Here is a 15,919-nt window from a genome sequence, read left to right on the forward strand (position 1 = left end):
GTGGGGTTGAAGTTGAAGATCAGCCTGATCTTATTGAATGATGGAACAGGCTCAAAGGACAGAATGACCTACTCTTGCTCCTATTCCCTGTACACTTATGTTCTCTGATTAGAAGATTTATTTCTGTCACACCAGCAAAAACACCATAATATCTCCATGTGCTATTTATGTGTAACTAACTCTCTTGAAACTTAAAAATATGTAAACTGTCTCATGATTAAAAACTGTTCTTTGATTTTGAGTGATGCTGGTAAGATGACAATTATGCCCATATGGTCTCAATTGTCTTGAGTATTGCAGCCCTTGTGGTGGTGATGATCTGTTTTCAAATATAAGTGAGTAAAAATTGATTTAGAATCATTTTAAAACACAATTGAGAAATAATGGGTGCGATTTTGTGGTAGAAATATCAGTGATGCTAACAGAGCTTCCCGTTATTTATGTGGAAATCGTACAGCAACTTCTGGCGACCCCAAATTTATAGTCAGATATGGAAATTGTTGTCCCACATGGGATGTTCCACCAAAAGCTTCCCGAAAACTGAGTCAGGCCATCTAGCTTCCAACTCAAGTACAGTACTTACCACAAAGGTGAATACTGAACTTGCCAGAAAAAAGCTGGGGTTTGCCCATTGCATTGTAAATACCCTTGTAATGATGTGGTAAATCTTAATTACTGTCAAACAGCCTGTCCGGCATTGAAAATTAATTTTCAAATTATGGCTGGAGATTTAAGAAAATTAAGCAATTGCTTTCTTCTTTACTCTCCTCTCTCAACCTAATCTTCCTCCCCTCTCTATTTCACTTCCTCTAACGAATTTGACACTGAATTAAATATTCTGACATTTAGTGGTTCAAATTCTGCACTGCTCATTTATGATTCTTCAGTTTAATTGGTTAAGGAGATAGACAGTTGTTTTCCTTGTTCACGCAGGTCTCAGAAGGTCTCTAGAGGGTGCTGTACATTTTGGATTGTTGGTATGACCAGTGCAAATACCATAAAAAGCCTATGGGCAGGTACAATTCAAATGATTGGCTCATACTGTTCGTTAGCTACTGACCGCAAAATCTAGCCAGTTTAAGAAGTAAAAACAAAGAACTCTGTGGCATACTGTGAATGATAAATTATTACACTGAATGGAAAACTGGGTTTTTACACACTTTTAAGTTCATATTTAAGTTCATATTTAATTTTTCCTTGGACAGTTGTTGGGGTTGGGGGGGCGGGGGGGTGGTGGGGAACAAACGCAGAAAATGGATTTTTCCTTCTGTGAACTTGTTGGTTAAGATTTTCCCTTTTTCTGCTTTTCCATGTTTATACTGCCTACCTTGTCTGATATTTGAAAAGCCAGTTTCTAACCCTTCCCCCAGGCAATTACAGATGTTTCCTGCAGCTAGATGCTGTGGGCATGTTAGAACTATTTGAGTATTATTATCGTCCCTTTCTTTGCTGGGAACTGCTGTTTCTAGTGTAATATTTAAATTAATCTTAGTCAATCTGCAAACTGAAGCATCTATAATATTTTAGTTATAGAATTGAAGTAACGATTTGGTATTATATATATATTATGGATTTAAATAATCTATTCACATCTATGAGTTTGACTTAAGCATTATATGTGACATCCTGTGGGTGTTGAAATAGCAATTACATTTGAGGGTGGATCTGTTTTTGCATTTGGATTACTACAGTTAAGCTCACTATCATTCAAGTTTTCAGAAATGGCCTTGCTTCAAACCTTTCCATTTTTGTTGCTTGAAAACATATGGAAGTAATTCCTATTACCACAAGTTATGTCAATGTTATTGATGTGAACCTTGATGGTTCATTCTGATTTTTTTTGTAATCAAAATTATGTTCCTCCCAACAAATAAAACATTGCTATCTATGATGCTAATTTACAGAAATAAACATGTTCCTTGAAATGTTGAACAACCTGTATAATTATGTTAATAGTTCTGGTCAGACCAGTCTTGGAGTCTAGACTCTCAATTTATTCAAGCCAATCTAGTCTGGAAGGTGGCTTTCAAATGCTGACCAAATATTCTTAATCTGTTAACTCTTAAATATGTCAAATGTTTTATGCAAGTATGACCGATCAGCTGTCTAGAAAGTGTCTTGTATTTTGAAAGGCTCTACCTAATGTCTGATAATGTTAGAATGGACTTTAGTACTGATTTCCTATGCCTTTAATAACTTTAAATCATTGTTTAACAGGAGGGGATGGAATATCTTGAAGGAATTGAGAAAAGTAATTTGAAACGTTCGCAAAGTCAGTTAGCATATTTTATTGGCAAATCTACACCTGATCAAGCAGTCATTAAAAGTGGTTACTGTGTTAAACAAGGAGCAGTGGTGAGTAACCAGCATCTGGAAAAGTGCTCACCATATTAGAAGCTTTAAGATATTATTTGGAGTTTACATACTGTTTTATAGAAATATTTATCAAGTACAAACCCTGTTGTTTTTTTCCCCGCTGCAAGTCTTCCATTACGCTTTTGATAAATGTTCTTCATTTGAGAGGTTAAAAACTGTACATGAACTAACTTAGCCTTTTTCTTTCTTTTGTTGATAGTTATAAAGCTGAGACATGTCAGTGCTTGTGAGTAGAACAATTAGACACACATTGAGCATCCTGTCTCCCCAATAAATTTGCTTAGATTAGGTATAGCATGGCTCGTGTATACTGTGCATCAGTAGGATGTGACATGTCAACCTTGGGGTTCTGCAAATCAGCAATCCTATAGCCTCTCTAAATTAAGTTCTGACTTATTCTGATTCATATTTAGCCTTATCCGTCTTATCCTTCCTGTTATGTAGGACTTCTGCATCAGAGGAACAACATTTTAATTGTAGGTGCTGGAGGTACTCAGCAGGTTTGGCAGTATCTGTGGAGAGTGAAACAGTTAACATTTCGAGTCGAAAATGACTCCTCATCAGAACTGAAGTTCAGAAGCAGTTCTGAAGGGTAACATTTGACTTAAATTGTTAATTCGGTTTCTCTCTACAGATGCTGCCAGATCTGCTGAGTATTTTCACAAGATTTTTATTTCAGATGCTCCTCAGTATTTTGCTTTTATAACATTTTAATTGCATGTGCTGGATTTAAGCTAAATGCAGATATAAGGACAGTATACCATGCCCCCTTTGCCACCTTACAAAGTTTGTATACTAGGGACTTTAGTGCATATAGAATGAGCTTGTCCCTTACATTAATCGGAGAAATTCCTCCTCTTCATATGGTATGTGAAATTCGTCAGGATACAGGCATTAAAAAGGAATTTTTTTTTACAGAGCTTTGGCACTAGGTAGTGCTTTCACATCAACTGGAAAAAAAACTGTTCAGATATTTCCTAAGTACCTTCTCCTGAATTCTTTCTTGCCTTTTGGAACTAGGGAAAACAGGAATAGCCAACAACAATTTGCATTGAATTTAGTGGCTTTCATGTTGAAATATGTTCCAAGGTGCACCACAGAGATGTATTCAAGCGAAAAGTGGACTCAAGGAGATATTAGGAGGAATAACTAATAGTTTAGTCAGAGGTGGGCTTCAAGGAAGGTAAGGAAGGGTTTACAGAAGGAGTTGAAGGCCCAACCACACTTGTGGAATGCAGGGATGTATAAGAGGCCAGTGTCAGGATCAGAAAGGTCAGGGGTATTGTGGAGCTGGAGGAAGTTACTGGGATGGATTGGAACAAGATCTTGCAGGAATTCAAAAACAAGGATGAGCATTGCTGGACCAGAAGCCAAAGTAAACCACAGCAGGAAAGGGGTGATGGATCTACAGGATTTGATCCAGGTTAGGATTCAGAGAGCAGAGTTTTAGGTAAGCTGAACTTTGTGGGCCGTGAGGATAGAAGAATGGTTAGGAGAGAATTGAAATAACCAAATAGCATAGATCAGAGTTTTAGCAGCAGACAGAAGCAGAAACAGAGGAGGGTGATGTTAGCAGTGGAGGAACTGGGCAGTTCTTGTAATGGAGAGGAATTGGTGAAAATTGATGAAGTTTGTGGCAGGAGCTGGAGATGAAGGGTTTTAGTTTTACTGTTTAATTGGAGAAAATTGTGGCTTGTCAAATATCAGATGAGCAATTTAGATCACAGAGACTGTGGAGGAGTTGAGAAATATGATGCAGCAGATGATGCAGGTATAAGGACAGTGTACCATTCCTCCTTTGCCACCTTACAAAGCTTGTATACCAGGGACCTGATTATTGTCAACCAACATGTGAGACCTGACCAAAGTCTGCATGTGATATCGCCTATGGGCAGCATGTAGATAAGAAAGAGGAGATTCTGAAGGATAAGTTTTTTTTGAGGTTTCAATTTACTTCGAGTGGCATGAGAAGCCATTGTTGGAAATACTCTGGGTATGATTGGGTAGGCAAAAGTGGAACCAAATGAAGGTAATCCTACTGAGGACACGACAGGAGAGGCTTTGGAGGTGGATGGTGTGGTCAACCATGCCAAACACTTCACAGGGGATGAGGAAGAACAAAGCCCCTTGGCACAGAGGATGTAATTTATGACTGATCATGACCATTTTGGTGCTGTGGTGAGAAACTTTATTGAGAGATTCAGAAAGGTGGTTGCAGAAAAGATAAATATGGATTTGATAAATTCATGGTCATTTTAAGTTGGGTGACAATTTGCAAGGAACAGAGGGTTCAAAAATGGATCCTTTAAGGTGGTATTGGCAGAATCTTTGAAAGCGAGAGAGACAGAACAGTGACAGGAAACCATTCAGTGGCACTTTTGGATTTGGGGAAAGCCTGGCTACTGCAACCAACAAATGCTACATTCTCAGAACTGAATAAATACACAGGTCTATTTCTGGCTTTAACACATTAATTGTATGCCATTTTTTCTGCCTTTATGCAGCAGGGTGCATCCACCATGGAACAGTGGATTGGGAGGTTAAAAAATGGAGGTGTTAGCGACCACAATCTGTGCCAACTTTGGATATTTTTCAACTCCACCTGTACATAGGAAAATACATAAGAATTAGGAGCAGGAGTAGGCCATTTGGCCCCTTGAGCCTGCGCTGCCATTCCAAAAGATCATGGCTGATCTGATTGTGGCCTCAACGCCACTATCCTGCCTACTCCCAATATCCTTTTACTCCCTTGTTAGCCAAGAATCTGTCTACCTATGCTTTAAAAATATTCAATAACCCTGCCTCTACCACTGGGAAGAGTTCCACAGACTCATGACCCTCAGAGATGAGGAGAAATATTTTCTCTTAGCCTTAAAGGGAGACTTCTTATTTTTAAACTGTCCTTTGCTAATTCTGGTTTTCCCACAAAGGGGAAACTCTGTCAAGCCCCCTCAGGATTTTATGTTTCAATAAGATTAGCTCTCATTCTTCTAAACTCCAGTGGATACAGGCCCAACCTTTCCTCATAAGATAGCCCCCTCATCCCAGGAATTAGTTGAGTGAACTTTCTCTGAACTGCTTCCAATGCAATGTTCTTTTTTAAATAGGGAGACCAAAATTGTGCATAGTATCCCAGATGTGGCCTAACCATTGCCCTGTAAAACTCTAGTGAAAGCTCCTTACTTTCATATACTTTTATACCATATAAATGCAGTGGCTACAAAAGCAGGTCAGAGGCTAGGATTGGATGAATCAGATTGGTTAAGGGAGTCTGGATGATGATTTCATAGAGGTTTTTTGCGGGACGGTTTCTTAAAGCAGCACATTCCATAGCCAACCAGAGAGCAGGCTATCCTATATCTGGTAATGTGCAATGAGACAGGATTAATTAATGGTCTCATAGGAAGGGAGCCCCTAGGCAGCAGTGAGCATAACATAGGATAGCCTGCTCTCTGGTTGGCTATAGAATGTGCTGCTTTAAGAAACCGTCCTGCAAAAAACCTCTATGAAATCATCATCCAGACTCCCTTAACCAATCTGATTCATCCAATCCATACGTAGATAGATATCACCCATGATTATCGCCATACCTTTGTTGCAAGTCCACTTCATGTTTTCCTGTATATCCTGTCCTATGCTATGGTTACTGTTAGGGAGGCCTATAAATGGGCTCCAAGTGACTTCCTACCTTTACTATTTCTTATCTCTACCCAAACTGATTCGACATCTTGATCTTTAGAACTAAGGTCGTCTCTCTCCATTGTACGCCACCCTTAATTAACAGAGCTACCCCTCCACCTTTTCCTAGCTTCCTGTCCTTCTGAAATATCATGTACTTGTGAATATTCAGGTTATTGTCATCTTTCAGCCATGTCTCTGCAATGACTATCAGATGTTAACTGCATCCACACTGGTTAGTGAAGTTAAAAACAGCAATTTTCTTTGCTGGGGAGAGCTTATTGACTTAGTTCACAGTCAACACTACTCCAAATCCCCAGTGTATCAGCTATCCCCATTGATAGGTGTACAAATACCCAACGCCTGCTTAACAATATAATTGCCGTTTAAACCTTAACAATGTAACTGCCATTAAACCTTAACAATGTAATTAATAAGACATTGACATCAGATCATACATATTTATTTGCACTCTCAATTCACCCATCTTGTTATGAATGCTACATGTATTTAGACCCAGAGCTTTTAGTCCTGTCATTTCACTATTTTCTCAACCGCTAGCCTTATCTGCACTCTTATGCTCTGTCCCTTCCTGCCATATTCTGATTATCACTTCCTTTATTGCTACTTTGCCCTCTTGCCTTGTCTTCTCTCTTTAATTTATCACATCCTCCCACACTTGATCTCTCATCCTCACTATTTAGTTTAAAGCCCTGCTTTTTAATTTAGCCCTTAGCTACTGATGCTCTCTAAGCAGAAGCTTTTTCCTAGTCCTGCCTATTTATTGGCACCAACATGGACCATGACCACTGGATCCTCCCCCTCTCACTGCAAGTTCCTTTTCAGCCCTGAGCAAATGTCCCGAACCCTGGTACCGAGCAGGCAACACTGCCTTCTGGACTCTTGCTCTTGGCTGCAGAGAACTGTGTTTATACCTCTGACTATCCTGTCCCCTAATATCACTACACACCTATTAACTCCTCTTGCTTGAATGGCTTCCTGAACCACAGTGTCATGATCAGCATCATCCTGCAGACTCCACTTTGTCTATACAGGCTGCAAGAACCTTGAACCTGTTGGGCAATTGCAAATGTTGAGGCCCCTCCACTCCTACTTTCTCGACCCCCATACCTGCCTCACTTGTCAGGGACAGGAAGGTGTTACTGCCATTGATCAGATCAGGAAACCCCATCCTAAGGGGTGTGACCACCACCTGGATTTAAGTGTCCAGGTAACTTTCCCCCTCCCTGATGCATTGTAGTGTGCGCAGCTCAGTCACTGACCTGAAGCTCCTCAAGTTGCAGGCACGTTTGCCCTGGATCACACTGATGTCCAGGAGCTCCCACATCTGTTTGTAGATAATTGCCATAATAACTTATTCATGTATTATTTTTTATACTTTGGTTAGGCAGTTTTGTGTTTGGCTTCATCTTTAAAACCTTTGGTATGTTTTATTCGCTCCGGATGTTTGTTAGGTTCTATTTAAGAACTCAGCTCCATAACTTCATACAACAAGCTTTTACAGACAAAGGCAACAAAGATTTATGTATTCCTGCAAGTTTTTGTGCCTTTTTATTTGCATGTTACTCCCCTCTACCCTTCACCTTTCACATTTTATTTCTAGACAATTCAAACTCTGAATTATGATGACAAAATAATTGGTACTCAGTTGTTATTACAGGAAAATATAATGTATTAAAGGAAGTGTAACCTGGTCAACAATTTGGGCCAGTTATTAAATATAATCCAAATGTAGAGAAAGAGGTTTACTGCCCTGTTTGTAAGACTACATGTAACTGTTTGCAAGTGATTATTCAATCCACTAAAGGTGACCATTTAGCCAAAATGGTTAGTTAGCTGAACATTACCTAAATGATCGCCTTTTGCGATAACTTAATTGATTTATTTTTAATTATTGTTTTTATCATTACAGATGAAAAACTGGAAAAGACGACACTTCATACTAGATGAAAATTCTATAAGTTATTACAAATCTGATCTGGTATGTCACTTTTATTTTTGATTAATTTATGTGATCACTAGACTCCCTGGTAAAGGGTGTTCACATAGTTACAAAATTAACTTGTATGAATCACTGACGTGGCTGTATTGATCAATTCTCAGTTATAAAGTTGCATAAAATATTGCATCAGGAAACATGCTGGCTAACACAGGTTTTGCTTGCTTTGCCCACCTTCAGGTTTCATGAGGGTTATTTCTAAAATAAGGTAGTTGTAACGCTAAGTGCTTTTCCACAGTGTGCAAAGGAGCATTTGTTGGTATCTATGTTCTTAATAAAAGAGAGTCCATATAAATAATATACAGTAGTTAAAAGTGATCTTACTCTCATTGGCATCAATAAACCAATTTTACATTGATTTATTTCCCTGATAAGAATCTCCTGAGCTCCTTGGTGCCCTATTAAAAATATTATTGTCACTTTTAAAGCCATTGTTAACAAGTGAGAGAGAAAACACATGTCCTATTTAAAAAAGTAATCTATAGTTAGCTTTAAAAAGACTGTTTTGATAACTGTTTGAATATATTAAGATACATTTTTAACTACAACATAATTGAGTCTGTAATTGATCTAAAGCTTCTGAATATGATACAATCTAGAATTTGCTGGCTTATATGTGCAGCAACAGCCATGAGTACTTAAATGAGAAAATAATGTTCAGTGTCCAAAAGCTTTCTGTAGCTCCTTTGGAGAAAAAAATATTTTAAGATGCTGGCATGTTACCCACGTTTTAAATAGTGTATCTGGTTGGATGAACCTAATAAGGGGGTTCTTCCTGTGTCCTGATCAACATTTTATCCCTCAAGCAACATAAAAGCATGTTATCTAATGGCCTGTATCGTTACTTTTTGTGGTACCTTGCCTTGTGCAATTTGGCTACTACATTTCCTATATTACAACAATGACTACATGTTAAAAGTACTACTGTAAAGCATGTTGGGACATTTAAGGTTGTGGAATGCAATATATAAATGTAAGCCTTTCCTTTTAATATTGGTAATCTCTGTAGAAACAAGCTACATGTAAGTGTAGCTTTTAAAAAGCAATTTAGCAGCAAAAGCAGAGTTTTTCTGCCACTTGGGGATGTTGGTTTGAATTTATGGTCATCCCTATCTTCAATTTGTAACAAACTGCTTGATTGTTTAATTTCAGCATGAAATAATGCGTATAAAGCTATTAGTACTCTCTAGAGTTTGGCACACAACTGCTGAAAGATGTTTAGCTGTGGGAGAAAAAATCCTGTTTTCTTTACACATGAAACATTAAACTGCTGCCCCAGATTGCCTCAACCAGTTCAAACCTTTTGGGTTTCTGATAAAATTCACCTGATTTAGACACAGAAAAAAATGAGGTGTTATTTGTTTTGCATGGTAAAATCATAAATTAATGCGGTATTTTTGAAGAAGCCAACTAGTAAATTAATTAAAAATTCAATTATGATTAAAATTTCTAAATATTTACATTCTATTTTGACAAATCTCTTTACCTTGGGCAGCGATGAAATTATAATTGAGTTTAGCAGCAGCTTGGTGGGATTCTCCATCGCGCACATACAGAGCAGCTAAAAGGAATTATGATAGCTGCTTCATTTTCTTATTCATTTAAGTTTCTATTTCAAAAATGTGCCTTTCAGATTTCAGTAATAAATCTAAAAGAGTGAGAGATGAACCAAATTAAATCATTGTGGGTTACTATCTGCAGTTGTACTGTTGCTCACCTTAGTGATGTTGCACCAGTTCCTCAAGATGCCACCAGAGCTCTGCAAAAATATTAAGGTAAAGCTGTACATAGATGTGCAAAAGGCATGCTGAAGTTAATTCTAATTTTGGTACTTTTAAACAAAAATGTTGATCATGATGTCTTTTTTCTAGCCCTGTAAATCTGCAGTTACCCGGAATGGGTTGCAGCTCGGATGTTTCATGACCTATTTCTCAAGTGTAATTGCTGCAGAATTGCTTGGATTAATAGTTTTCTGACTTTTTCACTGATGTCACCATCAAGTTAATTTTGTATTTACTAGATATATAAATGGAACAATTTGCTTTGCAAGTTTGCACAGTCCCTTTACTTGACTATTCTAGTTTGCACTATGCACTGAATCAAGGCTGCTAAACTAACCACTTCCTGGCACCTGAAAGCTGTGAAACACACCTGTTTTTTGATTGCTAATTACAAATCTATTGACTTGTTCTTTAATTTTGGAATTTTAGAAAAAAATACAGAAGCCTTTATTCAACAGTAATTGTTACATCTGTAAATGATGGTTTGTTTCCTTAAAAGTTATTCTGAAATTTTTGAATGCATGATAGGTGGGCAGGATAGTTTACATCTTCATGAAACAATTTTTTCTTTTCTCGCAGGATAAGGAGCCGCTTCGTAGTATACCACTTAAAGAAGTTATTAAGGTTCAGGAGTGTAAACAAAGGTTAGAATTATCCTTTTGCTTTAGACCAGGAAGTAGCCCGTATTTGATGAAGCAGTTGTGTTTATTATAGCTTGATTGATCATTCATATATTGAGTGACTGCCAAACCTTTTTAAATTTAAAGTAGTGCACATTCTTGGTGGATTCTACTTTGTTGGCAGATCATGTGAAATACCCTTAATCCACAGCCAACAAGGCAGTTAGTGTAGGGATGAGGCCAAGACAATTGCAAAGGAAAAATACTCACTTTGGAGAAAGACATCTTGGATTGGAAGATTTTCTTAGTAAAGAGCAGAGACGAAATCAAGTGGGAATAATAATGGCATAACCTTTAGGTGCAGTGCTCGGGCATTGGGAAATTCTGAAAATTAAATTCAAGTTACAATCTAACTTCATGCAGCCATACATGGTGTTATAGTTAGCCAACCACTTTGCTCTACAAGATCAAAAGCTGAAGTTTCAATTTAAGCATTTAATGACCTAGTTTTGAAGTCTAGCATTAGCTGATCTTTCTAAATATATATGATTCAGTGTGAGTCTTCAGAAGTGACTTGTGTAGTATTTGGTGATGGAACTAATGTTAAATGATAACTCATTTAGTATTACCTCTGCAGTATGCATAGCCATACATAATGCAGTGGAACCTCCCAATTGAAGAATACAACTAAATATTGTCCTTCAGTTTTCACTTGTGCACATTGCTGCTACTTTGTTCCTGTGTGCATTCTGAATAAAATTAAACTAGCACAAGTTAAATAAGGAAAACTAAATGAATTTTTACTGCTTTCCTTTTGACTTGTATTGGAAAACAATTTCAATTGAAACTGCAGTTGAGATACCTAGTTGGAGAGGGGAAGGTTCTGTATTAGGAATCCAAAAACCAGTTAAGTTATATTGGCAGTTCTAGTCTGAGTTCTGTGTTGAGGGGTAGATGTAATATAATAGAAATTTGTGAAATTCTAGATGAGTAACAAATCTATTTTGAGAGTTTCCTTGGAGATTATTTCTACCATTCTTCTTTATTGTCCAACTTGCACATTGAAATTCCTCTCTGGGAAAATTCATCCACAGATCAACTCATTGTTGCTCTAGCATTTTGCTCAGGTGATCTTCACTCAATTTGTGTTCAAGGTCTTTCTCGAAATTAAATCCTAGTTCTTCTGTCATCGATATCAGCCTTATTTTTTTGTTGCTCAAACCCAAAAAAAATCATATTTTTCCAAACAAATCCATGTATTGTAGTAGAATGATGCAGCACTAGTTTAATGGCTTATGTTAAATGCCATGGATCTTTTCCATTGACCTGAAGCCATGATGTCTATTTAGTGCTTCCTGATATTGCATGACTTTGAGATCTGATGCTACATTTTGTTCAGTGCGGTCAGCCTTGATGACCAAGATTTAGCCTCAGGCTTGACTTTTCGGTTGTAGATACCCCATTTTCTAGCATGAGACCAACTTCAGATCTGACATAGAATTGAGTGCAACGTTGAGGAAAAATGGCCCAACTCTGCACCGTTCTGTTCTGTTGATGGTCAGGGAATCACATTCTTTTGGCAATAAAAGCAAAATATTGCAAAATCTGAAAGAAAAACAAAGTTCTGGAAATACTCAGCGGGTCTGGCAGCATCGGTGGTGTGGGAGACAGAGTTAACCTTTCAAGTTGAATATGACTTCAGAATTGATGGAAGATAGAAATGTGATGGGGTTTATGCTGTTGAAAGTGGGAGGGGGAGGAAGAACAAAAGGGAAGGTCTGGGACAGAGTATATGGTAGGAGGGATTAATGACAAATATGTCTTAGATGAAGAGACAGAGTAATATATCAAGATGGCAGATGGAGTATAATTTAGGGAAGTGTGAGATTATTCACTTTGGTCATAAGAATAGCAAAGCAGATTTTTTTAAAAGCTGTGAAACTTGTAAGTTTTGATGTTCACAGAGACTTGGGTGTGCTTGTACAAGGAGTGTAGAAAGTTAGCAATTGGAAAGGCAAATAGCATGTTGGCCTTTATTGCAAGGGGATTGGAGTACAGGAATAAAGGAGTCTTGCTATAGTTGTACAGGGTTTTGTTTAGACCACACCTGGAATAGTTTGTGCAGTTTTGGTTTCCACATTTAAGAAAGGATATACTTGCATTGAGGTGGTGCAGCGAAGGTTCACTTGAGTGGTTCCTGGGATGAGGGGGTTGTCCTATGATGAAAGGCTGAGTAAATTAGGCTTATATTCTCTGGAGTTTTGAAGAATGAGAGACTATGTCAATGAAACCTACAAAATTCTGATGGGGCAAGATTGACACCCAATCTCCCATTGGTCTCCCAATGTAAAGGAGACAACATTGTGAGCAGTAAATACAATGGACTAAGCTGCTTCATCTAAAAGGACTATTTGGGTGCTTGGACAGTGACAAGAGAGGAGGTAAAAGGCAGGTATTACACCTTCTGCGATTGCGTGGGAAGGGGACGAGGTGTTGGGGGTGAGCTTCCCACCTCAACCTGAACAGCCTGCTTCTACCTTCTTCCCAAAATCCTTAAAAAGGACTGTCCTGGTATGCCATCATTTTAGCCTGTCCCTGCTCCACTGAACGTATTTCTTCCTTTCTTGACTCTCTTTTATTCTTCCCTTGTCTAGTCTTTCCGCACCTACATTGTGCTTCTTCTGACATCCTCCATCTGTTTCTCTCTCCACAGATGCTGCTGGACATGCTGAGTATTTTTAGCACTTTGGGTTTTATTTTGTGTTCCCCTAGCTTTTGCTCCATCATCTGATTTGCTTAGTGACAGAATTGTGTGTAAAAGTTAAGCAAATGAGAAAAAAACCAAGTCCCCCACAAGATCTGTTATAACTTAAGCAGATTTAATTATATTCAGTTAATTTAAAATGTGTTTTTGTGCTTAAAAATATGGTGCAGAGCAGCAGTATGGTGTAGGTTTGTACGAAGTTCTGAATTACGACTGTGGTTGGAAAAGAGGAAGCTGGGTACTTACCCTCAAGGAGGGGGAAGTAATAATGAATAATTTCATGCATCAGCTGACGTTGGTAAATGTCTTGGAGTAGGCTAATTTGCCTATTTTCTCATCTAAAGAATGATATAGATAGAAAAATGAAACCTGATTACTTAAAACAATATTTTTCTGTTACAGAGAAATCCTGTTACGTGATAACTTGTTTGAAATAGTTACTAATTTTAGAACGTTTTATGTCCAGGTAGGTGTATTATTCGCATTGAGTAAAAATTAAAGCATATTTTTAAGTGAACAATTAGCTTAAGCCTGTTTCAGTTGAAATTAAAATATATTTCAGGGAAAGGTCACATCACCATAGGATGAAATTGTGATCTAAAGTTGTATGTAATATGATTTTATTGCTTCATGAAGGATAATAATTAACTGCAACTTTTGAGTACTGTACGTTTTAAGTTTTAACTACTATTCTATATGTGCGCAGAGTGTAATATTGAAGCTCCTTTTGAAGATTGTGTTTTGAGACCACACAATACAGTAATTATTATAATGCCCATTTCAGCATTACACTGATCTATCATTACTTTTTCCATCAATTACCTGCAATTTTCTGCATTCAGGATCCCTTTTCCACCACTTTACTGTGATATATTTTCAGCCTATTGATCCAGAAACCTGGAAGATTAACTGATTCTTTTGAACAGTTATCTCAGTTGTATGTTTTACAAGCAGCCAACTGTATAATATTTCAATTACGTTTCTGTTTTGGCAAGTAATTTTATTTGAGAGTAAATGTGCCATGGTGGGAAGTGAACCTACAGTCTCTTGAATTGTTTGTCTTGTACCATAGCTTCTGCATGATCATACCCATACACCTAGCCACAGACTGGCAGATGCTCAGTTACAGACCTCTTTTCTCACGAGGTATTCATTAAAAGATGAATTCCATATTTGTGGTCAGACTAATTCTCATCTTCAAATTCTGTTTTTATGGTCTTTTTGGGAATTGAGGAAAACCGTAATCATACTGACCTATCCCAGATAGTACACTGGAGCCTGGTGCCAACATTCACCCACAGTCACTGGCGACAGCAGCATCAAGTTTTTTCAGGTTAATGTACATGTGAATGGGACCCAGGAACACTTATAAATCTGAACTGTTGATGGTGTCAGCATTGGAATTGTTGCAGCTCTTGGGCACTAATTGTGCCAAATATTGACCTGTTATGGTTGAAGGAAAGGGGTGGAAAAGGCCAAAGTTAATTACATTTTGGAGATTGTTAGATTTGGTAGATATATTTGGCCAAATATGATCAATTTCAATGGTTGATTGTGTATTTACCCAACATGGTAGTTCCTTCTGTGCTGGTGAAAGAAACCAGATCTAGTCACTTTTGGCAAAAGAAAATCCTCTAGCACTATCTGTGCCATCTGTAGAAACACGTTTTCATACTTTATTAACTTGCATCACCCAGGACAATCAAAGAACATAGCATGATACATTTTGCATTGTAGGCTTAGGTTTCTCTCGATCATCAAATTGATCCAAATTGAGTAATGGAAAGCTGTTATTAGTTCAGGTCTACTTGCAGATACCTTCTCCTGTTCAGTGATGTCTATTACTCACATATTGTTCTGAGCATTTTGGTGGGAATTCATTCACTGCTCACTATCAATTTGTATGATAGTAGCATGGATCTTCCGAGGAGCAGCAGTCATCATCGGATTGCCGCTCTACTCGAAAATTCCCCTGGCTCGACGTTGCTCCGCATTTCTTCCGGGACCTTCTGAGCCCAGCTTGGCCAGAAATGCGGAGCGCTGCGTCCCTCAGAAAGCTTCGATGGAGTGGAGTAGAATCGGCAGGGAAGACATGATACACCCCCTTTTTACAGTACCAGCTGCCATATGGTAAGTTTAAATGTCCAGTTTGAATGTTAGCAAAAGGGTGAGTGGATGAGGTGGCTGGTGGGTTTGGGGGTGTAGTTGGGTAGGGCCAGGAAGATATCCAGGTTGGAGAGGTTTAGCTGGGTGGTTGGGTAGGCTAGTTGGTCAGGGGGATGGTTGGGTCGGGGATAGTCGGGTCGTCTGATTTGTGGGTGGGTTGGGGGGGGGGGATAGTCGGGGCAGGGGAGGTTCATCGGGGAAGGTGGCAGGGTAGTTGAGTAGGCTGGTCAGGGAGATGGGGGGGAGGGGTCAGTAAGAGTGATTTTGGTGTGGTGGTCAGGTGTTAGGCTAGGTTTTAATCTGTCCAACATTTTCCTGAGTAACTATCCAGGTAAGTACATTGGAACTGTCCGAAGTCTCCGACTTTAACTAAGAGTTGGAGACCTTTATGGAGGGCCTTGGAAAGATTGGAAATTGAAACTTAACAGGAAATTTTCACTTAGGTCAGTGTGTCAGAAAATCCATGGGGTCCCCCATCTGCATCTCAGTCATGCGTCTGGTCTCCAACAATCTG

The 15,919-nt window shown here is 38.4% G+C and overlaps 1 protein-coding gene across 10 annotated transcripts in view; it reads left to right on the forward strand.

Annotated features, from left to right (window-relative positions):
* The window catches only part of LOC144694418 (pleckstrin homology domain-containing family A member 1-like), a 74,767-nt gene that overhangs the window by 46,606 nt on the left and 12,242 nt on the right, over nt 1-15,919 (forward strand). For 7 of the 10 annotated variants that reach the window (XM_078564791.1, XM_078564792.1, XM_078564794.1 and 4 more), the window contains 4 exons: nt 2,218-2,355; nt 7,988-8,056; nt 10,435-10,499; nt 13,642-13,705. In XM_078564791.1, the coding sequence (XP_078420917.1) occupies nt 2,218-2,355; nt 7,988-8,056; nt 10,435-10,499; nt 13,642-13,705 (336 nt within the window). The remainder of the gene's footprint in view (nt 1-2,217; nt 2,356-7,987; nt 8,057-10,434; nt 10,500-13,641; nt 13,706-15,919) is intronic. The other 3 variants (XR_013579748.1, XR_013579747.1, XM_078564798.1) reach the window with 1 other exon arrangement.

Source organism: Cetorhinus maximus, chromosome 20 (assembly GCF_964194155.1).
Source record: "Cetorhinus maximus chromosome 20, sCetMax3.hap1.1, whole genome shotgun sequence".
NCBI lineage: Eukaryota > Metazoa > Chordata > Chondrichthyes > Lamniformes > Cetorhinidae > Cetorhinus > Cetorhinus maximus.